This window comes from Ranitomeya imitator, chromosome 2 (genome assembly GCF_032444005.1).
Source record: "Ranitomeya imitator isolate aRanImi1 chromosome 2, aRanImi1.pri, whole genome shotgun sequence".
NCBI lineage: Eukaryota > Metazoa > Chordata > Amphibia > Anura > Dendrobatidae > Ranitomeya > Ranitomeya imitator.
The window spans coordinates 603,489,894-603,516,715 of record NC_091283.1 but is presented as its reverse complement, the minus strand read 5'-3'; the positions used below and the strand labels follow the sequence as shown (position 1 = coordinate 603,516,715).

At 46.9% G+C, this 26,822-nt stretch overlaps 1 protein-coding gene across 1 annotated transcript in view; it reads right to left on the bottom strand.

Annotated features, from left to right (window-relative positions):
• TIMP2 (TIMP metallopeptidase inhibitor 2) overlaps positions 1–14,124 on the bottom strand; it is a 70,047-nt gene extending 55,923 nt beyond the window's left edge. Inside the window, exon 1 of the mRNA XM_069752413.1 lies at positions 13,512–14,124. Within this exon, the coding sequence (XP_069608514.1) occupies positions 13,512–13,932 (421 nt within the window). The 5' untranslated portion in view covers positions 13,933–14,124. The remainder of the gene's footprint in view (positions 1–13,511) is intronic.
• Between the last annotated feature and the right edge of the window lie 12,698 nt (positions 14,125–26,822).

Genomic DNA, 26,822 nt, shown 5'->3' with positions numbered 1-26,822 from the left:
GCGTATTCAGTTCAAATTACTAATACTGACCTACAAGGCCATCCATAACCTGTCTCCCCCATATAGAGTATTTCTGAACTAATCTCCCGATATCTTCCCTCATGTAATCTCCTGTCCTCCCAAGACCTCCTTCTCTCCTCCACACTTATTTGCTCCTCACCCCACCGCCTCCAAGACTTCTCCCGAATATCCCCCATCCTCTGGAATTCTTTGCCCCAACATGTCCTATTATCAACCACATTCGGATCCTTCAGACGGAACCTTAAAATCCACCTCTTCAGGAAAGCCTACAGCCTGCACTGACCTCGCTGCCTCCTCACCACTACCGAAGCTACTATTGTCTCTTTCCTGACCATCCTGTAGAATGTAAGCCCGCAAGGGCAGGGTCCTCGTCCCTCTGTATCAGTCTGCAATTGTTAGTTTGCCTACTGTAAGTAATATCTGTAATTTTTATGTAACCCCTACTCATGTATTGCACCATGGAATCAATAGTGCTATATAAATAAATAATAATAATCCCACAAATGCTCAATTGAATTAATGGGAATTTAGAAGTCTACACAATAAACTTTTTGCCATTTTTCTCCAATAATTTCTGAACAGTTTGACATTATCCTGTTACAATATGCCACTGCCATTAAGAAATACTGTTACTATGCGGGGGAGTGTACTTGGCTTGCAAAATTATTTAGCGAGGCAGTACATATCAAAGTAACATCCAACTGAATGTTAATACTCATTTGGTTTTTCAGAACATTGACCAGAGCATCACTCTGGCTTCGCTGGATATTCTTACCATAGCGCACCTTAATATATCTTCCAATGTAAGATATGCATGCACAAATATTCATCCACATGTTGTAAGAGAAAATGTAATTCATCAATGCAGGCTCCTTCTGCCATTGCTCCATGGACCGTTCTGAGGCTTACTTACAAATCAATGAAGCTTTTGTTAGTGGACAGGAGTTAGCATAAAGACCGTGACCTGCTAGCGACTATGCATCCCCTAAGCATTACGAGACGCACTGTCTTATGATTCCTTTCTATTGTAGCCAGCATTTCCTTTACAGTAGCTTTTCAGAGGGAACGGACCAGACACACTTTTCCTCCCATGCACATTAGCTATCCTAGCGGATTCCACTGTTGGTAGGTACTAATCACGGCTTACTGAGTATATCATAGAAAGTCGTTACTAAATGGTGAATTTTATATTTGCAGTCTAATTTTTTGGGGTGATTTTGTCAAGATATATCCATTTTATGAATATAAACTTATCAACTTGTATAAAACAATAACCCCTCTGAACTCCAATTCATAGAACTGCATATTTGGGCCATAATCAAAGGAGATTTTCAGGTATATCTTATTTATCCCCCTAGGTTGCATCACTGCCACTGCTCCGGTCTTTGCTGACAGGCTGCAGCAGTGAAGTTATGACTACAGCGCACTTAACCGCTGAAGCCAATCACTAAGCTTAGTGTTGATGTCGAGGTAGTCAGCATGACACCACTGAGCCTAGTGATTGGCTGTGACAATCACAAGTGATGCAGTTATGACGTCACCGCTGCAGCCTGTCAATATAGGAGTCACTAAGGCAGAGCTGGATCTGCGGAGGGTGAGCAACGGCTGATTTTGTTATTTTCACATAGAGCAATATTTTCACATAGAGCAAGCCCATAGACAAACTTATAGCAGGAAAACTACTTTGAGAAATATTTCTTTTTCTGAAAAATAAAACTGTAAAACTTCTAAGTAACTTTTTCAGTAAATACTTTAAAGCAGTTCATCAAAGTTTTTATCCTCTTAATACATTGCAATCATCATATTGTACTGCACAGCATACTTACAATTGCTAATTTTGCCTTTTTACCCAGCTAATTCTTCTCTTTTCTCTCCTCTATTGTATGTAGAAACTGGAAGTCTCTTTTCCCTGCATTTATCATTCTCGTCTTCAACTCTTGATCCAGCTGCTCTGATCATTTCCTGGCCAAGGAATTATGTAGTGACAGGTGAATCATACAGGGAAAATTGACCTCCTGTTTCTACATAGAGCCTAGGAGGATTCAGCTAGTCTGTTTAAAATCATGTGATGTCATAGACCTAATGGAACAAGAGAATAATTAGCTGAGTATAAAGGCAAAATGAGCAATTGTAAGTACACAGTGCTATATAATATGATGAATTCAATATATTAAGATAAAAACATTGATAGGATGAGTGCTTCTTTAAACAAGAACTTGGTAAAAGCAGATGCAATTGTAGTTTGTGAGATTGAGGAATGTACAGGGTAGTACATGTTCATCCAGAGAGACGCAGTGAACCTTGCTAAATCATTATAATAGTGAGGACACTCATCAAGCAATCATCCAAAACAACCATGAGAACAATTATCAAAAACAACCAAACTCTCACTAGCAACTAATGCTCTCCACCGCTAATGTTCTCAGTTGTATTTTTGCATCTGAACCTATTTATGGCTTGCTATATGATAAAGAAACCAATATCAGTTCAATTCCTTTATGGAGAACACCATATAGTTTTGGTTTAATCACTGATAAAAAAAGAGAAATACAGTAAATGCTGTGAAAATCTGGGTGCTAAATTAAATAGCCAATATACCGTACCTGGTTGCAGATCCTATTTTTTAGATGTCAATGTAAGTTTTATTAATTGTCCATTATATATTTAAAGCTGGTTTTCATATTGGCTCTATAGCTTCCAAATTCTCAGATATTTGTCCACCCTAATCTTGCAGATCCAACAGCATCCACAAAGACAGTTCCTGATACTTCCAGTTCCCTCCTCCTATTCCTGATGCTCCACAATAATCAGAAAACTATCTTACATTGCTTCTTATATAGCTACAAGTGCTTCTCACTAAATTAGAATATCATCCAAAAGTTAATTTATTTCAGTTCTTCGATACAAAAAGTGAAACTCATATTATATAGAGTCATTACCAACAGAGTGATCTATTTCAGGTGTTTATTTCTGTTAAGGTACCATCACATTAAGCGACGCTGCAGCGATATAGGCAACGATGCCGATAGCTGCAGCGTCGCTGTTTCGTCGCTGGAGAGCTGTCACACAGACAGCTCTCCAGCGACCAACGATGCCGAAGTCTCCTGGTAACCAGGGTAAACATCGGGTTACTAAGCGCAGGGCCGCGCTTAGTAACCCGATGTTTACCCTGGTTACCAGTGTAAATGTAAAAAAAAAAAAACAGTACATACTTACATTCCGGTGTCTGTCCAGCGCCGTCAGCTTCCCTGCACTGTGTCAGCGCCGGACGGCCGTAAAGCAGAGCAGTGACGTCACCGCTGTGCTTTACGGCCGGCCGGCGCTCACAGTCAGTGCGGGGAGCTGACGGCGCGGGACAGACACAGGAATGTAAGTATGTACTGTTTTTTTTTTTTTACATTTACACTGGTAACCAGGGTAAACATCGGGTTACTAAGCGCGGCCCTGCGCTTAGTAACCCGATGTTTACCCTGGTTACCAGTGAAGACATCGCTGAATCGGCGTCACACACGCCGATTCAGCGATGTCAGCGGGTGATCCAGCGACAAAATAAAGTTCTGGCCTTTCTGCTCCGACCAGCGATGTCACAGCGGGATCCAGATCGCTGGTGCGTGTCAAACACAATGATATCGCTATCCAGGACGCTGCAACGTCACGGATCGCTAGCGATATCGTTGTTAAGTTGTTCAGTGTGAAGGTACCTTTAATGTTGATGACTATGGCTTACAGCCAATGAAAATCCAAAGTCATTATCTCAGTAAATTAGATTACTTTATAACACCAGCTTGAAAAATGATTTTAAAATCCAATTAATGCACTCAATACTTGGCCAGAGCTCCTTTTGCATCAATTAAAGGGAACCTGTCACCCCGAAAATCGCGGGTGAGGTAAGCCCACCGGCATCAGGAGCTTATCTGCAGCATTCTGTAATGCTGTAGATTAGCCCCCGATGTTACCTGAAAAAGGAGAAAAAGATGTTATATTATACTCACCCAGGGGCGGTCCCGCTGCTGGTCAGGTCGGATGGGCGTCTCTGGTCCGCTGCGGCGCCTCCCATCTTCATTACAAGACGTCCTCTTCTAATCTTCAGCCACGGCTCCGGCGCAGGCGTACTTTGCTCTGCCCTCTTGAGAGCAGAGGATAGTACTGCAGTGCGCAGGCGCCGGAAAGTTCAGAGGCCCGGCGCCTGCGCACTGCAGTACTTTGTCTGCCCTCAACAGGGCAGAGCAAAGTACGCCTGCGCCGGAGCCGTGGCTGAAGATCAGAAGAGGACGTCTTGTAATGAAGATGGGAGGCGCCGCAGCGGACCATAGACGCCCATCCGACCTGACCAGCAGCGGGACCGCCCCTGGGTGAGTATAATATAACGTCTTTTTCTCCTTTTTCAGGTAACATCGGGGGCTTATCTACAGCGTTACAGAATGCTGTAGATAAGCCCCTGATGCCGGTGGGCTTACCTCACCCGCGATTTTTGGGGTGACAGGTTCCCTTTAATGTATCAATGCGGCGTGGCATGGAGGCAATCAGCCTGTGGCACTGCTGAGGTGTTATGGAAGCCCAAGTTGCTTTGACAGCAGCCTTCAGCTTGTCTGCATTGTTGGGTCTGGTGTCTCATCTTCCTCTTTACAATACCTCATATATTCTCTATGGGGCTAAGTTCAGGTGAGTTTACTGGCCAATCAAGTACAGTGATAATGTTGTTTTTAAACCAGGTACTGGTACTTTTGGCGGAGTGGACAGGGGCCAAGTCCTGCTGGAGAATCGAATTTCCATCTTCAAAAAGCTTGTCGGCAGAGGGAAGCATGAAGTACTTTAAAATTTCCTGCTTCACGGCTACGCTGACTTTGGTCTTGATAGAACGAACTGGACCTACACCAGCAGATGACATGGCTCCCCAAACCATCACTGATTGTGGAAACTTCACACTAGACCTCAAGCAGCTTGGAATTTGTACCTCTCCACTCTTCCGCCAGAATCTGGGACCTTGACTTCCAAATTAAATGCAAAATTTACTTTCATCTGAAAACAACCCCTTGTACCACTGAGCAACAGTCCAGTTCTTTGTCTCCTTGGCCCAGGTAAGACGCTTCTGGCATTGTCTATTGGTCATGAGTGGCTTGACACTTGGAATGTGACACTTGTAGCGCATGTCCTGGATACTTCTGTGTGTGGCGGCTCTTGAAGCAAAGACTTCAGCAGAAGTCCACTCCTTGTGAATCCCCCCCAAATTTTTGGCCTTTTCTTAACAATTCTTTCAAGGCTGCAGTTATCCTGGTTGCTTGTGCACCTTTTTTTACCATACTTTTTCCTTCCACTCAACCTTCCATTAATATGCTTGGATAAAGCACTCTGAACAGCCAGCTTCTTTAGCAATGACCTTTTGTGGCTTACCCTTCTTGTGGAGTGTCAATGACTGCCTTCTGGACATCTGTCAAGTCAGCAGTCTTCCCCATGATTGTGGAGCCTACTGAAACTGACTAAGGGACCTTTATAAACGCTTAGGAAGCCTTTGCAGGTGTTTTTAGTTAATTATTCTAATTTACTGAGATAATGACTTTTGGATTTTCATTGGCTTTAAGCCATAATCATCAACATTAAAATAAACACTTGAAATAGATCCCTCTGTTTGTAATGACTCTATATAATATATGAGTTTCACTTCTTGTATTGAAGAACTGAAATAAATTAACATTTTGATGATATTCTAATTTAGGGAGAAGCACCTGTATATCTTGCGTGAAGTAAAAAGCAGCACAAATCTTGCCGATGTTACATTCTACACATCTAGGGTAAGTTCACACTGAGCGTTTTTGCTGTGTTTTTATGCTAATTTTCAGCTGCTTTTTACAGTACCAGCAAAGCGTATGAGATTTCAGAAATCTCATGCACACACATTGGTTTTTTGTTTGATCAGTATTTTGTGCTTTGCTGCATTTTTTGGACATGGAGCATGTCACTTCTTTCAGAGTTTTCGCCGCGTTTTTTCACCCATTGACTTGAATGGGTGTTGAAAAAAACACAGCAAAAACACAGGTATATTTATTTGCTGCGTTTTTGCTGCTGAAAATCCAAGGATATTAGCATGGACAAAGAGAAAAAAAAACGCACTAAATACGCAACAAAACGCACCTAAACCTGCATTTTTGACGTAGCTTCTTTCCTGCCAAGAAGATCAGGTTTTGCTGCAGAAAATAAAAGCAGCAAAAACACCCTGTGTGAACTTACCCTAACAGTCCTTCTTTACCATACAGTTATCTCCCAGCTCAGAGGGAGGATGTCTAGAAGAACTGTAGAAGTAGTGAGATATTGTCACACCCTTCTAAATACTTTCAACCTAAAAAACATGACTTGCTAGCACTATTGTTGGGAGCTGCAAAACACTGAATCCTTGTACTTTGGAAACCATCAACACCCCTTCTTACTCAGATTGGATAACTAAAATGTACTTAGAGCGCCATTACCTACCGCTGCTACAAGTGGTACTATATCCATAATTCAAGGGACAATCAGTATCATTTACCTACTCTCACACTATCACAGCTCCACAAGACTGCACTGCCCCCTCTTCCTTGTAGACAGGCCACCACCTCGTGGCAGAACCTGGAACCTCGTTCTTGATGAAAGTCCAAATGTAGGACCGAAACGTTAACAACTATAAGGATTGCCAAATAAAACTTTCACTGTAACATCCTGAGTGCCAAGTTTTTCTATTACATAATCTACGGGTTTGAACCCTATTTGGGCACCATATCTCATAACTAGGAGTGGTGTATACTTTCTTCACGCAAAATGCACTCAATTGAACACCCCGAAAAGCTGCCTAGCTGGGAATCTCACCCACCTTCACTGTTCCACAAAATAGGGGCATCTAGGGCTAAGAAAGCCTTGGACCTGCTACCAAAAATAAGCATTATACATTGCACTCACCCTAAATTACTGGGCACCACCCCCCACCAGATGGTCTTCCTCTTTTGCCCTCTATAAGATAATCTTATATTCTTGTCCCACCTCAGTCAACCACATTGATATGGACATTCCCGTCATTACAATTATTTGTTACTTGTTTACTGTACTTAGGCACTATCACTCACATTGGTCTTTTAGAACCCTTTCTCTACAGGACCTGCTTCTATTTTGTATATTGTTTAATAACCAAAGAATTCCTTAACAAAAAAAGTAGTGGGTTTCTATGAGAAGGTAATGCAAATCTGGATGTTGATCATGCGGCAGATGTGATACACCTGGACTTTTCAAAAGCATTTGATACTGTACCACACAATGGCCTTGTATGGCTTCAGAAGTAGGGACTAGGGGGCACTATATGCAAATGGTTAAAAAACTGGTCAAGGGACAAAGAGAAACAAAGAGTCACTGTAAATGGTACATTGTCTATGTTTAATTTTTTTATACCCTCATATCCCAAAAAATTTACACCACAAGGTAAAGTGTAGTAAAGTTTCAAGTTATGGCTTAAAACGGGATATGTGTGGGATCGGATGTCCTTCTAGAATGAAAAAAGAAAAAAATCAATTTCTACCAGTGTATGAAGGGATGGAATCGCAGGGCTGTCTAGGGCTCCAGAGAGAGTGTGGAAATGACCAATTCTCGTTTTCACCATGATGAAAGATACTTCATCAGAAACATTGCGATGCCTCACTTTTGTTGTGTAATTACTTTGGTTTTGGGAGAAAAAAAATAAAAATAATTTTAAAAAAAGTTTATTTTTATGCCTAGTCTTGGTGTGCTATTTGTGCTATGAGTCAAGCTTTGAAGTCAGGTAAAACACTTGTTAGAGAGCTCTGCACAATGTTTCTGTCTCTCTGCTTGTTTCCTCTCCTTGCTCCTCTCTCTTCTTCCCTCCTCCATAGAGTATAATGAGCTATGCCTTACCTGTACAAAGAGATTGTTGCTGTTTTTTCAAAGTGGTTGACAAAGGAAGAAGTGTCTGATAAGTTGGGAAGGAAGATAATTTCTCTGATAAGATATATTACAAAGTTTTTTATTTGCCTGTACTATTTAAAGTATATGGAAAGTAAAGTTAGTTCCTTTTAAGTAGAACAAATAATAAGACCTAATAAAATGTATTTTCAATTTGGAAAGGACAGTAGGCCGCTGTGAATCATCCCTGACTGTGGCTTTACCATGAGAATAGTTGGGCATGTTGAAATACAGCAGCCTAATCCTTCTTAATATTCAACTATGCAATTTTTAAGAAGCTATGTCCATTCTGCCGTTTTCTGTTCTTCGCTGATAGAAATGGGACCAGATTCAGGTTCTTCTTTTATAAAACCGTTTCCTTTACTATATGGTTATTTTGGTTATTCTCTGTTCTAAAACTTCAGTGCCCCATGTTTTTCGGTAAAAATACACACATTTGGCATATATTGTCGCCATAAATGTAAAGTATAAGTTTGTACTTTTTTTGTTAACACTTTTCCTGCCAATGGCCTAACAGTGTGAAGAAACTGAACACATCACATTCCCTTACGGTTGCCTGCAGCTTTGTTTGTACTGTACCTTGAATTTTCCATTGAGAATGTGTAGGCCCTGGTGTTTTGTTTCCCGGGGCTGCCTTTCTGATTTTATCACGTTAGAACATATGTTAGGGGATTAAAAGGACTGTCCGAGAGTTTAAGAAATTAAACTGGTAGCAGGTAATAGATAAAGAACCGAAAGAAAAATATCATTTCTTTCTACAATGTAACCAGCGGTAACGTTTATCCAGCAAGAATTCTGGGTACCATTTCCTCTGTGCTTCATCAGCAAAAAAAATCAGCAAAGTTATCATTATTGTTTGTTGAAGTGTTTTTGAAGATTGTCTTTCAATCTGGATTGCTTCCAATTCTAGAAATGTCCACAAAGCACATCCACATATGTAAATATACAAACATGCTGAGCAGGCATCTCGTCGGTGTACAGTAATCTGTGCCCGTGTGTCTGACTGCCCATGGAAGGAAGCATGACCACCTCTTCTAAGCACAGAATGTTTCCTTTAGGTCAGCATCTCTCCTCCCCATTTCCTTTCATCTGGATATCATTACTGTGCCGAGGTGGGAGGTAGCCGGCGCTTTCTCCTAGAAGTCATGCATAATTACTGAGCATGCATATATCAGGTATTTCTAGCCCATACAGCAATGACTACTGCCTCTACGATCACCTACTTCAGAGGAGTTATTAAATAGCTGACATAAAGGAAACCTCAGCCTGAGCAGAGCACACAATCCAGATTACACAAAGATCCGCTCACTCACATGGGGGTTACTGTACCTAGAGATTAAATAAGGACATCAGGAGGACTCTCCCCTTCCATCTTGTAGTGACAACTTATCTGCACTCCCTAGAGTGCCGGTAGCTTCCTCCCATCTGGCCATTCAGGCCATCCTGAGTATTCCTCTGTACACCTTCCAAGGGGTACTCTCAAGCTTCTAGGTTATCCCCTATTCTCAGGATAGGAGATAACATCTCGATTGCTGGCGGTCTGTTCGCTGGGCCTCCCACCTACCCATTCATTCTCAACGTTAGTGCCGATGACAGCCAAATGCTGCGCACTGATGGTCTTCAGCACTCCCATAAGCACTTCCGTTATTCCATTCAAATGACTCTCAGGATCGGTGGGGGTTCCTTGAGGTCAGACCCTCAGCAATTGGGAAGTTATTCCCCATCTGATGGACAGGGGATAACTTCCAGATTTGGGAATACCCCTTTAACATGCTTTCCCTACATAGTAAGACTGGTGGAACCAAAATCACTGCAAAGGCAAAGAGTGACCCATTGGCTGGTTTAAATGGAATTTGCCATCAGGTTTTTGCTACCCCATCTAAGAGAAGCATCCTGTAGGAACAGAGACCCTGATACCAGCCATGTATCACTTAGTTTCTTGTATTTTGTGGCGAAAATAAGCAGCATCAAAAACTCATTGTTGGAACATGGCCTAAGGCTAAAGCAGGTGTGGACAAGATAGTACAGACTTTAGGGGCTAGTTGGCCAATACTTTGTTTCAGAAGCCAGACAATAGGATCGATCTTATAAGAACTTTCATAGATCAGCAGAAAACGATCCGTCTGGTCAGATTCCAATGGCTAATTTTTGGGCACGATGGCTAACTGGCTATTCAATGTTTTCAAGTCCTAGACTTGAGGTCAATGCAGATTGGTAGAATAATGCAAATGACGGGCATCCCAGACTATCTGCATAGTAACACAATACTACTGAAAACAAACAAATGTCCATCAAATTCAACACAGGGTGGGAAAGGAAACAAGGAGGGGGAATACGCACATCCATAATAACAGTCAGCCTAAAGAGCAAGTTGTTCCCTTCTGATCCCATGTTGACTGATACAATAACTTTATATATTGTACATAAACATTTACCGTATGTTATTCTCTTATAAAGAGACTTTTTTTTTAAACCATGGATTGTTCCACCTGTGACCAGCTCCTGAGCAGGACTATTCCACGGATTAACAGTTCTCACAGTAAAGGAGCCTTGTCTCCTCCGGGGATTGAACCTATCTTCCTCTAGGTGGAAGGAGTGCCCCCTTGTCTTTTGAATGGAGGTTTATCTACGGTACTTTTTCAAGTCAATACTGTCCCCCTTAGATTTTCCTTCTCAGGACTAAATACATATACCGTATATACTCGAGTATAAGCCGAGATTTTCAGCCCAAATTTTTGGGCTGAAAGTGCCCCTCTCGGCTTATACTCGAGTCAATGTGGGTGGCAGGGTCGGCGGGTGAGGGGGTGAGGGCGCTGAGGTATACTTACCTAGTCCCAGCGATCCTCGCGCTGTCCCTGCCGTCCCACGGTCTTCTGTGCTGCAGCTTCTTCCCCTCTTCAGCGGTCACGTGGGATCGCTCATTAGAGATATGAATAAGCGGCTCCACCTCCCATAGGGGCGGAGCCGCCTATTCATTCCTCTAATCAGCGGTGCCGGTGACCGCTGACAGGAAGAGCTGCGGCACCGAAGACCAGGCAGAGGGACAGCGCGAGGATCGCCAGGACTAGGTAAGTATAGCATATTCACCTGTCCTCGTTCCAGCCGCCGGGCGCCGCTCCATCTTCCCGGCCGGCGCCTCCATCTTCCCGGCGTCTGCGCTCTGACTGTTCAGGCAGAGGGCGTGATGACGCATATAGTGTGCGCGGCGCCCTCTGCCTGATCAGTCAGAGCAGAGACGCCGGGAAGATGGAGGCGCCGGAACGAGACGCCGGGAGCTGCAATCAAGGGAGGTGAGTATGTGTTTTTTTTTTATTGCAGCAGCGGCGGCAGAGATTTCTATGGGGCACAATGAATGGTGCAGAGCACCGTATATGGCACAGCAATGGGGCACAATGAACGGTGCAAAGCACCGTATATGGCACAGCAATGGGGCACAATGAACGGTGCAGAGCACTGTATATGGGCACAGATATGGGGCACAATGAACGGTGCAGAGCACCGTATATGGCACAGCAATGGGGCACAATGAACGGAGCAGAGCACCGTATATGGGCACAGATATGGGGCACAATGAACGGTGCAGAGCACTGTATATGGCACAGCAATGGGGCACAATGAACGGTGCAGAGCACCGTATATGGCACAGCAATGGGGCACAATGAACGGTGCAGAGCACTGTATATGGCACAGCAATGGGGCACAATGAACGGTGCAGAGCACTATATGGGGCACAGCTATGGGGAAATAATGAACGGTGTAGAGCACTATATGGCACAGCAATGGGGAAATAATGATCTATTTTTATTTTTGAAATTCACCGGTAAATGCTGCATTTCCACCCTAGGCTTATACTCGAGTCAATAAGTTTTCCCAGTTTTTTGTGGCAAAATTAGGGGGGTCGGCTTATACTCGGGTCGGCTTATACTCGAGTATATACGGTAGTTCTTCAAAGATCCCCCATGCTTCTTATAAGCTTTGTGGCTCTGGTTTCAGGGCATCCTTTCCATGAACTTGTGCCCAGGACTGATCGTTCTAGTCATATCTTAAAAGTGTGTTTTCTTCTGAAACTTCAAAAAGTTTCAGAAGAAAATATACAAGCCTGAAAAAAACAAGCTGGTCTCTTAAGTCACACTTTGGGTGGCATGAATCATGTGACAAATAAAATATAAGTAGGGAGAATGCCCAGAGGCCATCATCTTATAGGGAGGGCTGTACTGTTACCCACCGCCTCTCGTTGCACACAGACCTTCCTTCTGCTATATGGGTGCGGGCTGTGTGCGTTGTCGCTGCGTCTGGGAATATTCTATATTGTGCAGAAGAGAACTGTTTATAACCCGCAGAAAGCAGAGGATTTACAGGATTCATCCCTATACAAGTACAGCCAGAGCTCAGGGCAGCAGGAAGGCACAAGTCCCGGCATATAAGGAGCTGCTTCTACTTGTAGTGCTGAGCATAGACCTTGGGGACCGCCCCTGGGACTGGTGAACAAGTGGCAGTGCAGACTGTGGGGACCGACCCTGGGACTGGTGAACAAGTGGCAGTGTAGACTGTGGGGACCGCCCCTGGGACTGGTGAACAAGTGGCAGCACAGACCTTGGGGACCACCCCTGGGACTGGTGAACAAGTGACAGCACAGACCTTGGGGACCACCCCTGGGACTGGTGAACAAGTGGCAGCGCAGACCGTGGGGACCACCTCTGGGACTGGTGAACAAGTGGCAGCGCAGACCGTGGGGACTGCCCTGGGACTGGTGAACAAGTAGCAGCGCAGACCGTGGGGACCGCCCTGGGACTGGTGAACAAGTAGCAGCGCAGACCGTGGGGGACCACCCCTGTGACTGGTGAACAAGTGGCAGCGCAGACCGTGGGGACCGCCCTGGGACTGGTGAACAAGTGGCAGCACAGACCGTGGGAACCACCCCTGCGACTGGTGAACAAGTGGCAGCGCAGACCGTGGGGACCACCTCTGGGACTGGTGAACAAGTGGCAGCGCAGACCGTGGGGACTGCCCTGGGACTGGTGAACAAGTAGCAGCGCAGACCGTGGGGACTGCCCTGGGACTGGTGAACAAGTGGCAGCGCAGACCTTGGGGATCACCCCTGGGACTGGCGAACAAGTGGCAGCGCAGATCGTGGGGACCGCCCCTGGGACTGGTGAACAAGTGGCAGCGCAGATCGTGGGGATCACCCCTGGGACTGGCGAACAAGTGGCAGCGCAGATCGTGGGGACCGCCCCTGGGACTGGTGGACAAGTCGCAGCGCAGAATACATTGCAAAGCATTGGTGTCCTCAAACACGTCTCGGTCAGCAGTGCCCCCATAGTGCCCCCACCGAGGTCCCTGCCAGCTGCGGACACTTCTCATATACCCAAGCAGTGGCCGGAGTCCTGGGCACAGACCAGAGAGCACACAGCCTCCTGTCATCATGCCCAGCGCCCAGCTCTGCCTGCGACGGATGCACCGCAGTGTTCTCCTCTCATCAGCAGCCAGTGCCAGCACCTCCGCCGCTGCCCATCACCCCCTGCCCGTCCACACAGCCGCACCGCCGGCCTCACCTATGTCCGCGTTACAGAAGGCCTGCTGTGGGTGCACGGGGGAGCAGCTGCAGGCGTCAGTCACTCGCTCTGAGGGCCACAGGAGAAGCAGAAGGGCCACGGGGGCCAGGAGGCCGGAAACCGGGGCCGTCCGCATTCTCAAAGCCGCATGTAGGACCAGGTTGGAGGAGAGCGGATCGCTGGATGTCCCGGGCTGTGGCTTCTGTCTACGCCTTGGCTGGAGTGAGGGGCTTTGGGGCGCAGACTCCGCCTCCTTCTGGGCAGCCGGCCAGGATCCGGGGAGTGCGAGAGTCACGGGGATGACGGAGAGGAGGGACGGAGGAGACGAGCGGAGATGCGGCTCACCCCAAAATGTCTGACAGAAGCCGCTGACAGCGGAGCCCTGTGTGCACGACTTCTCACAGGGACGTCTGTCTGTCATGGCTCCACCAGGCAGCTGTCACCCCAATCATGAGGGAACCACGGCCATAACTCCTTGTCTGCAATTTAGCAACATTGTCTTCTACCGGCCAATAGCGAGTACAGGTCAGATGTCGCGATACAGAAAAACGGCGACATAAAATTCCACTGTATTCTGCAGCACCATAGCCTGTGTTATCCTGAATGAGAGGACAGTGCCCCCCATAAGGGAGAAAGCCTCAGTGCCCCCCATAAGGGAGAAAGCCTCAGTGCCCACCATAAGGGAGAAAGCCTCAGTGCCCACCATATGAGAGCAAGCCTCAGTGCCCACCATATGAGAGCAAGCCTCAGTGCCCACCATAAGGGAGAAAGCCTCAGTGCCCAACATAAGAGAGAAAGCCTCAGTGCCCACCATAAGGGAGAAAGCCTCAGTGCCCCCATAAGGGAGAAAGCCTCAGTGCCCCCCATAAGGGAGAAAGCCTCAGTGCCCCCCATAAGGGAGAAAGCCTCAGTGCCCACCATAAGGGAGAAAGCCTCAGTGCCTCCATAAGGGAAAAAGCCTCAGTGCCCACCATAAGGGGGAAAACCTCAGTGCCCACCATAACGGAGAAAGCCTCAGTGCCCACCATAAGGGGGAAAACCTCAGTGCCCACCATAAGGGAGAAAGCCTCAGTGCCTCCATAAGGGAAAAAGCCTCAGTGCTCCCATAAGGGAGAAAGCCTCAGTGCCCACCATAAGGGAGAAAGCCTCAGTGCCCACCATAAGGGAGAAAGCCTCAGTGCCTCCATAAGGGAAAAAGCCTCAGTGCTCCCATAAGGGAGAAAGCCTCAGTGCCCACCATAAGGGAGAAAGCCTCAGTGCCCACCATAAGGAAGAAAGCCTCAGTGCCCGCATATGGAAGCAAACCTCAGTGCCCACCATAAGGGAGAAAGCCTTGGTGCCCACCATGAGGGAGCAAGCCTCAGTGCCCACCATAAGGGAGAAAGCCTTAGTGCCACCATAAGGGAGAAAGCCTCAGTGCCACCATAAGGGAGAAAGCCTCAGTGCCCCCATATGGGAGAAAGCCACAGTGCCCCCATAAAGGAGGAAGCCTCAGTGCCCACCATAAGGGAGAAAGCCTCAGTGCCCGCATATGGGAGCAACCCTCAGTGCCTCCATAAGGGAAAAAGCCTCAGTGCCCACCATAAGGGGGAAAACTTCAGTGCCCACCATATGAGAGCAAGCCTCAGTGCCCACCATAAGGGAAAAAGCCTCAGTGCCCACCATAAGGGAAAAAGCCTCAGTGCCTCCATGAGGGAGAAAGCTTCAGTGCCCACCATAAGGGAGAAAGCCTCAGTGCCCACCATAAGGGAGAAAGCCTCAGTGCCCACCATAAGGGAGAAAGCCTCAGTGCCCAGCATAAGGGAGAAAGCCTCAGTGCCCATCATAAGGAAGAAAGCCTCAGTGTCTCCATAAGGGAGAAACCCTCAGTGCCTCCATAAGGGAGAAAGCCTCAGTGCCCCCGATAAGGGAGAAAGCCTCAGTGCCCACCTTAGGGAAGCAAGCCTCAGTGCCTCCATAAGGGAGTAAGCCTCAGTGCCCACCATACGGGAGAAAGCCTCAGTGCCCACCATAAGGGAAAAAGCCTCAGTGCCCACCATAAGGGAGAAAGCCTCAGTGCCCCCCATAAGGGAGAAAGCCTCAGTGCCCCCCATAAGGGAGAAAGCCTCAGTGCCCACCATAAGGGAGAAAGCCTCAGTGCCCACCATATGAGAGCAAGCCTCAGTGCCCACCATATGAGAGCAAGCCTCAGTGCCCACCATAAGGGAGAAAGCCTCAGTGCCCAACATAAGAGAGAAAGCCTCAGTGCCCACCATAAGGGAGAAAGCCTCAGTGCCCCCCATAAGGGAGAAAGCCTCAGTGCCCCCCATAAGGGAGAAAGCCTCAGTGCCCACCATAAGGGAGAAAGCCTCAGTGCCTCCATAAGGGAAAAAGCCTCAGTGCCCACCATAAGGGAGAAAACCTCAGTGCCCACCATAAGGGGGAAAACCTCAGTGCCCACCATAACGGAGAAAGCCTCAGTGCCCACCATAAGGGGGAAAACCTCAGTGCCCACCATAAGGGAGAAAGCCTCAGTGCCTCCATAAGGGAAAAAGCCTCAGTGCTCCCATAAGGGAGAAAGCCTCAGTGCCCACCATAAGGGAGAAAGCCTCAGTGCCCACCATAAGGGAGAAAGCCTCAGTGCCCACCATAAGGGAGAAAGCCTCAGTGCCCCCATATGGGAGAAAGCCACAGTGCCCCCATAAAGGAGGAAGCCTCAGTGCCCACCATAAGGGAGAAAGCCTCAGTGCCCGCATATGGGAGCAACCCTCAGTGCCTCCATAAGGGAAAAAGCCTCAGTGCCCACCATAAGGGGGAAAACCTCAGTGCCCACCATATGAGAACAAGCCTCAGTGCCCACCATAAGGGAAAAAGCCTCAGTGCCCAACATAAGGGAGAAAGCCTCAGTGCCCACCATAAGGGAGAAAGCCTCAGTGCCTCCATGAGGGAGAAAGCTTCAGTGCCCACCATAAGGGAGAAAGCCTCAGTGCCCACCATAAGGGAGAAAGCCTCAGTGCCTCCAAAAGGGAGAAAGCCTCAGTGCCCACCATAAGGGAGAAAGCCTCAGTGCCCACCATAAGGGAGAAAGCCTCAGTGCCCACCATAAGGGAGAAAGCCTCAGTGCCCAGCATAAGGGAGAAAGCCTCAGTGCCCATCATAAGGAAGAAAGCCTCAGTGTCTCCATAAGGGAGAAACCCTCAGTGCCTCCATAAGGGAGAAAGCCTCAGTGCCCCCGATAAGGGAGAAAGCTTCAGTGCCCACCTTAGGGAAGCAAGCCTCAGTGCCTCCATAAAGGAGTAAGCCTCAGTGCCCACCATACGGGAGAAAGCCTCAGTGCCCACCATAAGGGAAAAAGCCTCAGTGCCCACCATAAGGGAGAAAGCCTCAGTGCCCACCATAAGGGAGAAAGCCTCAGTGCCCGCATATGGGAGCAAGCCTCAGTGCCCACCATAAGGGGGAAAACCTCAGTGCCCCCATAAGGCTACTTTCATGCTAGCGTAGTTTTCAATACGTCGCAATGCGTCGTTTAGGGGAAAAAACGCATCCTGCAAAGTTGTCTGCAGGATGCGTTTTTTCCCATTGACTAACATTAGCGACGCATTGACACACGTCGCAACCGTCTTGCGACGGTTGCGTCATGTTGTGGCGGACCGCCGGCAGCAAAAAACATTACATGTAACGTTTTTTGCTGCGCTGTGTCCGCTATTTCTGACCGCGCATGCGCGGCTGGAACTCTGCCCCCGCACCTCACAATGGGGCAGCGGATGCGTGGAAAAACAGCATCCGCTGCCCCCGTTGTGCGGCGCTTTCACTGCTTGCGTCGGTGTGCCGCAACGTCGCATAGCGACATGCAGTGCACGACGCAAGTGTGAAAGTAGCCTAAGGGAGAAAACCTCAGTGCCCACCATATGAGAGCAAGCCTCAGTGCCCACCATAAGAGAGAAAGCCTCAGTGCCCACCATAAGGAAGAAAGCCTCAGTGCCCGCATATGGAAGCAAACCTCAGTGCCCACCATAAGGGAGAAAGCCTCAGTGCCCACCATGAGGGAGAAAGCCTTAGTGCCCGCATATGGGAGCAAGCCTCAGTGCCCACCATAAGGGAGAAAGCCACAGTGCCCCCATAAAGGAGGAAGCCTCAGTGCCCACCATAAGGGAGAAAGCCTCAGTGCCCGCATATGGGAGCAACCCTCAGTGCCTCCATAAGGGAAAAAGCCTCAGTGCCCACCATAAGGGGGAAAACCTCAGTGCCCCCATAAGGGAGAAAACCTCAGTGCCCACCATATGAGAGCAAGCCTCAGTGCCCACCATAAGGGAAAAAGCCTCAGTGCCCAACATAAGGGAGAAAGCCTCAGTGCCCACCATAAGGGAGAAAGCCTCAGTGCCTCCATGAGGGAGAAAGCTTCAGTGCCCACCATAAGGGAGAAAGCCTCAGTGCCCACCATAAGGGAGAAAGCCTCAGTGCCCACCATAAGGGAGAAAGCCTCAGTGCCTCCAAAAGGGAGAAAGCCTCAGTGCCCACCATAAGGGAGAAAGCCTCAGTGCCCACCATAAGGGAGAAAGCCTCAGTGCCCAGCATAAGGGAGAAAGCCTCAGTGCCCATCATAAGGAAGAAAGCCTCAGTGCCTCCATAAGGGAGAAACCCTCAGTGCCTCCATAAGGGAGAAAGCCTCAGTGCCCCCGATAAGGGAGAAAGCCTCAGTGCCCACCATAAGGGGGAAAACCTCAGTGCCCACCATAAGGGAGAAAGCCTCAGTGCCTCCATAAGGAAAAAAGCCTCAGTGCTCCCATAAGGGAGAAAGCCTCAGTGCCCACCATAAGGGAGAAAGCCTCAGTGCCCACCATAAGGGAGAAAGCCTCAGTGCCCACCATAAGGGAGAAAGCCTCAGTGCCCACCATAAGGGAGAAAGCCTCAGTGCCCACCATAAGGGGGAAAACCTCAGTGCCCACCATAAGGGGGAAAACCTCAGTGCCCACCATAAGGGAAAAAGCCTCAGTGCCCACCATAAGGGAGAAAGCCTCAGTGCCCACCATGAGGGAGAAAGCCTAAGTGCCTGCATATGGGAGCAAGCCTCAGTGCCCACCATAAGGGAGAAAGCCTTAGTGCCACCATAAGGGAGAAAGCCTCAGTGCCTCCATGAGGGAGAAAGCTTGAGTGCCCACCATAAGGGAGAAAGCCTCAGTGCCCACCATAAGGGAGAAAGCCTCAGTGCCCACCATAAGGGAGAAAGCCTCAGTGCCTCCAAAAGGGAGAAAGCCTCAGTGCCCACCATAAGGAAGCAAGCCTCAGTGCCTCCATAAGGGAGGAAGCCTCAGTGCCCGCATATGGGAGCAAGCCTCAGTGCCTCCATAAGGGAGAAAGCCACAGTGCCCCCATAAAGGAGGAAGCCTCAGTGCCCACCATAAGGGAGAAAGCCTCAGTGCCCACCATAAGGGAGAAAGCCTCAGTGCCTCCATAAGGGAAAAAGCCTCAGTGCCCCCCATAAGGGAGAAAGCCTCAGTGCCCACCATAAGGGAGAAAGCCTCAGTGCCCACCATATGAGAGCAAGCCTCAGTGCCACCATAAGGGAGAAAGCCTCAGTGCCTCCATAAGAGAGAAAGCCTCAGTGCCCACCATAAGGGAGAAAGCCTCAGTGCCTCCATGAGGGAGAAAGCCTTAGTGCCTCCATAAGAGAGATAGCCTCAGTGCCCCCATATCGGAGAAAGCCACAGTGCCCCCATAAAGGAGGAAGTCTCAGTGCTCTCATAAACACAGACTTAGTGCCCACAATAATGGAGGAAGCAACTCTGCCGCCCACTATAAGGGAGCATGTCACAATCCCTCCATAAAGGAGTATACCATCGTACCCACCATAAAAACATACTCAGTGCCCACCATAAACACAGACTCAGTGCCCACTATTAATACAGCCACAATACCCGCCATAAAGGAGTATGCCATAGTGCCCACCATAAACACAGCTAGAGTGCCCCCGTAACTAGTGCCACAGTGCCTGGTAAGTGTGCGTAAAGATGGTTGGAGTGCCCCATAAGTCACCAAGTTACTGCACTGACCACAAACACCTAAGGAGCTTCCCCCAGCGCTCACCATGCACAACCATCACATGCTGCAACACAAACATCTATTATGTCCCAAGAATTCTTATTTCCAACTGCGTGGTCTTTAGTAAGAACACAGAACTGGCAATAGGTATCTGAGAAGAAAATATGCAGAAGTGCTGGCATCAGTACCACGATTTAATATGTTGATCCAGGGAATTGTACGGCTGCCAGTGTAGGATCGAGAAGGAATTTTTCTCTCAAAGCTTCAGGAAGGATTTCAAATATTTTTATTGATTTAATGGGATTATATTTTCGCAGTTCAGCTACAAGTTCATGTGTTTGGGAGGCTTCTTAGTTCTCCTGACATTCACTTTAGTAAATGCTAATATTCCCCATGAAAACAAGCAATGCTGGAGCAGGAGTTCTCCGAGCTGTGCAGTGAGGTCCCGCTGTTATTCCTCCTAGAAATGTATTAACAAACTGGTTACTTGTTATCTGATCCAAGGTTTCTCAGTGTCAGCACCGCGTGATCCGATTCTTGGATGAGAGAACTGTCGCATAGGTGAGGAGAAGATGGAGAACAGGATTTCTCCATTGTGTGACTCCGCGGAAATCAGACTCCACTCAGATGCCATCAGAATGCAGTCTGAACTTTTCAGCGCACCCATAGACTTGAATGGCGAGGTCTTCAGAATTCAGGGTAAAATCGCAACATGCTGTGATCTTTTTCATAGACAGATTCGGTCAGTGAAAAATATCGGTAATCAGCGCTGCCCCATTAAATAACATTGGTCCGAGTGGCATTTGATAAAATATCAGATGGCACGCGTACAATTTATACACTCGTGTGACGGACCACAATGTGGTCCATGCTAAGACGGATTTGCAGGAGCAAAACCAAAGACAGAAGCATAATGATTGAGTATGGAGCGCCCTGCCTGGGCCGTGGGGTACTCGGTACCGGGTCCGGTCTAAAAAGGGGATGTCACGTGGCTGCAACCCAGTCCGTGGCCCTGGGCGTCCAATAAAAGGGGAAAGGTTTTTAAGAGAAATTGTGGTAAAGTCTGTCGTGATGCCACCTGTGGAGTTTGGTTAATAGTGGGACCGAAGCTGCATTAAAGGGGTCCTCTGAGGGATGTTGTCGCAGCAATGATTGTGACGCTTCCCACAGGTGAAACGGGGTCCCCAGAGGTCCTGAAGTGTATGGCAATAATGGTGTAGGCCGGTAAAATGAGTAAAGGACACAAGTTGTAAGTCTTTACCTGGTTTACTGTAGTTGGCTGGCCACAGTCCAGGCTACTAGGTACAGGTGGTGGTGGTCCGGCCGGCTCAGAGGAAATTGGAAAATCTCCCTCCCAGTTGAGGTCCGTGAGCCTTTCCAACTAGTGCTTGGTGTATATGAAGTCCCTGCTGCCTGAAGCTTTCTGCAGAGTCCTCTATTCCCACTGTCCGGAGACAGGTACAGTACAGACCAAAAGTTTGGACACACCTTCTCATTTAAAGATTTTTCTGTATTTTCATGACTATGAAAATTGTACATTCACACTGAAGGCATCAAAACTCTGAATTAAAACATGGAATTATATACTTAACAAAAAAGTGTGAAACTGAAATTATTTCTTATATTCTAAGTTCTTCAAAGTAGCCACCTTTTGCTTTGATGACTGCTTTGCACACTCTTGGCATTCTCTTGAATTCGCTTATTATGCATCACACTATGTGTACATGTTGTTCTATTTTTCACCTTCTTCTCCTAAGATGGTGATATGTGTTTTAAACTTGTGGTTTGTTGTTTAATAAAATTTATATAGATTTTTTGAGAAAATTTGACCTTGTGATCGTCGTTTTTTTGTTGTGGTCTTACAGATTTCTGATGATAATCCGGGGGACACATGGAATGGGTTAATGATAAGTGAACAATTGGCATCATGTGTCCTAGTTATACTTGCTATATTTGATTGCTCTAAGTGTACAGAGCAGCCGCTGTCACCGCACCCCCGGCCCTGACTGACACTCCCTGTACATTGGGGCCGGCTTTCAGTCAGGGCTTGGGGCGTGTTTACAGCGGCGGTTCAGTATTACTCAACAGATATTCATGTATTACAGCACCATTTACAGTTTCCTATGTTACAGAATTGTAATGTATCCATAAAAATTGCATGCCATACTGAGGGTTCGTATAGCATGCAATTTTTTTCTTGCACTGTCTGATTTTGGAGTGAAATCAAAGCATACTGCAGAAAAATACTGAGAAAAACATGCAGATCTGCACTGCCTCATTGAATAACATTGGTCCGATTTTTTTATCTGATTGCACACATCCGATTTATACACTAGTGTGACCAAACCCTCTAAATAAACTCTGGACGCAGATACTCATCCAGATCAGTGTCTGGCCCATAGCTCACAGCTCATTTATATATAAGAAATACATGGATTTCTTTGAAATGATATATTGAAAAACTGATACGCAGGCATTACATTATTCAGCTTCCTATGACCTGTGTCCCTATATAGACAGACGGCTTAGGATGGTTGGTCCTTCCGACAGATTTCCTTTAATTCGTCCCACAAGCAGACTTGAACGTGCGATCTTTAATTGCTTACATAACAGACTACATTACTCACAATAGTGCAGCACAGTGGTGAACCGCCAATGGTGGCAGGCCACGCCACTGCTATGGGGCCCGTGAGCTGGGGAGCACGGTGTCAGTGCCTGCATCGGGCCCTCCTTCCACCCGTCAGCACAGAATGATAGGGCTGGAAGTGTCTGTTGGTGCTCCCTCCTCCATCATCATTGCTTGCGCTAACTGCCGGTGGATTTCAGAAGGAGTAAAATTAGTATGTAAAGGCTGGAAAGTTGTGAGATATGCTCATCTGTGACCCGGCCAATTAATTAATTTTTTTTTGGCAATTAGAAATTCTTCCATGGGGCCCCATGATTTCTATGTGCGTCCCTGGAGCAGACTACATTTTTCTGGGCTTCCGACAAGGAACTCCCAAAGAGACAGAAAAAGAGGCACTCACAGTGTGAGACCAGACTTGGCCATCTCTACCTCACAATGATAACATTTGCAGTTTATTGGGGCATTCACAGTACCCTAATTAAAAAGACTGAGCTCTTCAGTATGGCCATTACTACTACTAGTGGCTACGTTGCAAAGCAGACAGCATTGAGTACATTTTTCAATGTTTAAGGCAAATATGAGGAATCAGAAATGCGTTGTCACAATAAATCAGCATCCTTAAGAAACATTAAAAAAATTGAAATGAAGCAGCTGTTCTTTATTACTTTGTATGTGCTACCCTCTGGTGGGCAAACGTATCATAAACGCATATATGTCCACCATGTTTCTCAATATAATTATTTAAAAAAATGCTATTTCTATTTCTTCTATTTTATCTATTTCTAAGTTAAGTAGGATGCAAGAAATAATTTCCTTAATAGTATGCAATAGTCCAAATTTTTTTTTTTTTAGTTTTTACCCCTTACCGATATTTAATGTACTGGTATGTTGACTTTGATGCAGGCTCGCACGTTGAGCCCGCATCTTTCCAGGCAGATAATGGCTTTATTATTCGGTTATCATCTGCCTCTAACAGCTGTTAACTTGTTAAATGCCCTTATCAATCTCTATCTGCAGCATGTACAGCGCATCGGCACCCATCGGTGTACACTTGACGTGATCGCAGGTTGCCATGGCAGCTAGGAGTCTGCTGAATACCCTTGTGCCACTTATCACAGTACTCCTGTGAAAATCAACCCATGGCTGATGTTCATAGGAGACCGTGATGTTCGCTTTTCATTTCACTGCTGATGCACTCCCATCTAGTACAAGCAATCAGATGATCGGTGAAAAGTGAAAAAATGTTTTAGAAAATATGAACAAAAAATAAAAGCTCACATTCTCACATTAAAAATGAAAAATAAATACACATATTTAACCCATTAACGACCGTATGTATTTTTGGTTTTGCAATTTCATTTTTTGCTCCCCTGTCATCCCAAAGCCATAACTTTTTTATTTTTTTGTCAAAATGGCCATGTGAGGGCTTGATTTTTGCGGGGCCAGTTGTACTTTTGAACAACATTATTGGTTTTAACATATCGTATACAGCAAAATGGGGAAAAAAATCCAAGTGTGGTGAAATTGCAAAAAAAATACAATGCAATACCACAGTTATTTTTTGTTTTATTTATCATATTCACTAAATGCTAAACTGACCTTCCATTATGATTCTGTAGGTCATTATGAGTTCATAGACAATAACATGTCTAGGTTATTTTTTATTTAAGTAGTGAAAAAATATTCCAAAGTTTGTTTAAAAAAAAAAAAAAAAGCGCCATTTTCCGATACCTGTAGCGTCTCCATTTTTCGTGATCTGGTGTTGAGTGAGGGCTTATTTCTTGATTGTCGAGATAACGTTTTTGATTATACCATTTTGGTGCAGATACAATCTTTTGATCGCCCGTTATTGCATTTTAATGCAATGTTGCAGTGACCAAAAAAGCGTAATTCTGGCATTTTGACTTTTTCTCTCGTTACTCCATTTAATGATAGGGTTATTTCTTTTTTTATATTGATAGATCAGGCAATTCTGAATGTGTCGATACCAAATATATGTATGTTTTTGTTTTTTTTTCATTATTATTTTTTTTACTTTTGGCATGCTTCAATAGTCTCCAGAGGAGATTAGAAGCTGCACTTGTCCGATCGGCTCTGCTACATACGGGTGATGATCAGATCGTCTGTATGTAGCAGAAATGCTCACTTGCTATGAACGCCGACCATCGGGCGGGGTCATGGATGGGTGGGATTTTACTAGTTAAAAGCGGCGGGTGGATCGTAATTCCTTCTGTTGTACTGTTGTGGTGCGCTAAGAAGCGAGATGAGTGGACCCTCTGGACCGTGGGAGAGACGAACCTCCGGGCGAGTTAACCAAATGGAACCGACCCCTATACAGGGACCGTCAGGCGCAGACCCAGAGGAGTCAAACCCACAGTGGCCGTACCAAGAGGGGCGGCTCAAGAGCGGAGAAAAACAAGAACAAAAGAGCAAGGGGGATAGGTGAGAGGAGAGCCAAAGGACAAACCGGGAGGACTGGAGCGAAGCACTGGACCAGGGAGACGGAGGTCAGAACGAAGAGCCAGGACAGGAAATACCTGCAGGAGAGAAGGACACAGTGAGGAACTAAAACACGGAAAGTCTAACGACACAGGAGAAGGCAGGCAGGGAGACGATAACGGGCACAGACAACAAGGAACACGAGAAACAGCGAGCACTGGCAGAGCGAACGGGCCGGAAACACTTAGCAAAAGCCAAATGACAATCAGGCACAGCTAAGCAGGAGGACCGACCTTAAATACAGGAAGTCCTATACAGATTGGCTGTCATGGGGAAGGAGGAGCAGCAGAGGAACGCATGCGTCCCTTGATGATTCCAGGGCGCCTGCGCCAGCACCGGACGCCCTTGGCAGAGCGAGGAACCGGAAGTGAAGGAACTCCTATCCGGACACGAGCGCGCCGTGGCCAGGAAGATGAGCGGCGGGGGCGCGCAGCGGGAGGAGGAGGAGACGCTGCGCTAAGAGAGGGACCAGCACGCTGAAGCCTGGAGGAGGAGCGACGGCGGCGCGCAGGGACGACAGGAGCAGGAGCGGTAACAGTACCCCCTCCCTTACTACTCCCCTTACCCTGACTAGAAAGGAATTTGTTTAAAATACGAGGAGCATTGATATTCTCGATAGGTTCCCAGGACCTCTCCTCTGGACCAAAACCCTTCCAATCAATCAGGAAAAAATCTCTACCACGAATCTTTTTTTGAGCAATAATATCCTTAACCTCAAAGACGTTGTTATCTACACTGACGGGTGGAGAAGAGGTACAAGAGGAAGGATGAAAGCGGTTGAAAACAGCGGGTTTAAGTAGAGACACATGGAAGGTATTGGGAATACGGAGCGCGGCAGGCAACTTCAGCTTGTACGCAACTTCGTTGACCCGACTCAGAATCTCAAAGGGACCGATGTAGCGAGGACCAAGCTTGTAGGATGGTATTTTGAGTCTGATGAATCTCGATGAAAGCCAGACTTTGTCACCAGGCTTAAAAGGAGGAGAATCCAAACGCCTCTTGTCGGCGTGGCTCTTCATCTTCAAAGCTGCTTTATTGAGTGCTTCTCTTACTTCAGCCCAAATTGTGGAAAAACTCAAAGACAACGAGTCGGCTGCTGGCACGCCAGAGGCGGGAGAGACCGGAAGAGGGATACCTGGGTGTTGTCCAAAGACAATGAAGAATGGAGATCTTGTAGATGCCTCACTGGAGTGATTATTATAAGCGAACTCCGCCCATGGAAGCAGAGAGACCCAGTCGTCCTGATGGGCATTGATGAAGTGTCGTAGATAAGCAGCCAAAATTTGATTAGTCCTCTCAGCTTGCCCATTAGTTTGCGGATGATACGCGGAAGAAAAGTCCAAAGAGACCTTCAAGAGTTTGCATAAAGCTCTCCAAAAACGGGATGTAAACTGGACTCCTCTGTCGGATACGATGTGCTGAGGGAAGCCATGGAGCTTGAAGATGTTAGAGATAAAAACTGAAGCCAACTCAAATGCAGAAGGTAAGCCGGGTAGAGGTATGAAACGAGCCATTTTGGAGAACCGGTCAACCACCACAAGGACGACTGTACATCCAGAAGAACTTGGTAGGTCGGTAATGAAATCCATGGCAATATGCTGCCACGGCGTGGAGGGAACTGGAAGAGGAAGCAGAGGTCCAAAAGGAAACTGTCTAGGAACTTTGTTCTTCGCGCAGGAAGGACAAGATGCAACAAAGTCTTTGACGTCCAGACGTAACTTAGGCCACCAATAAAAGCGAGAGATGAGAAGAAAAGTCTTATTGAAACCCGCGTGACCAGCCAACTTAGAAGAATGGCCCCAACGTAACACCCTCTCTCTGTTACACTCCGGTACAAGGGTTTTACCTGGTGGGGGACAAATCATCCTTACGGGAGCCACAGCAATAACTTTGGAAGGATCCAGGATGTATGCTGATTCCTCCTCAGAATCCAACGGCTGAAAAGACCTTGACAGCGCGTCTGCTTTGACATTCTTCTTACCCAGTCGGAAACGTAACTCAAACTCAAAACGGGCAAAAAACAGAGACCATCTGGCTTGCCGAGGATTAAGTCTTTGTGCAGTTTGAAGATAGGCTAGGTTCTTATGGTCGGAGTATATAACAAACGGATGTACAGAACCCTCTAGCAGATACCTCCATTCCTCTAAAACCAATTTAATGGCTAGCAA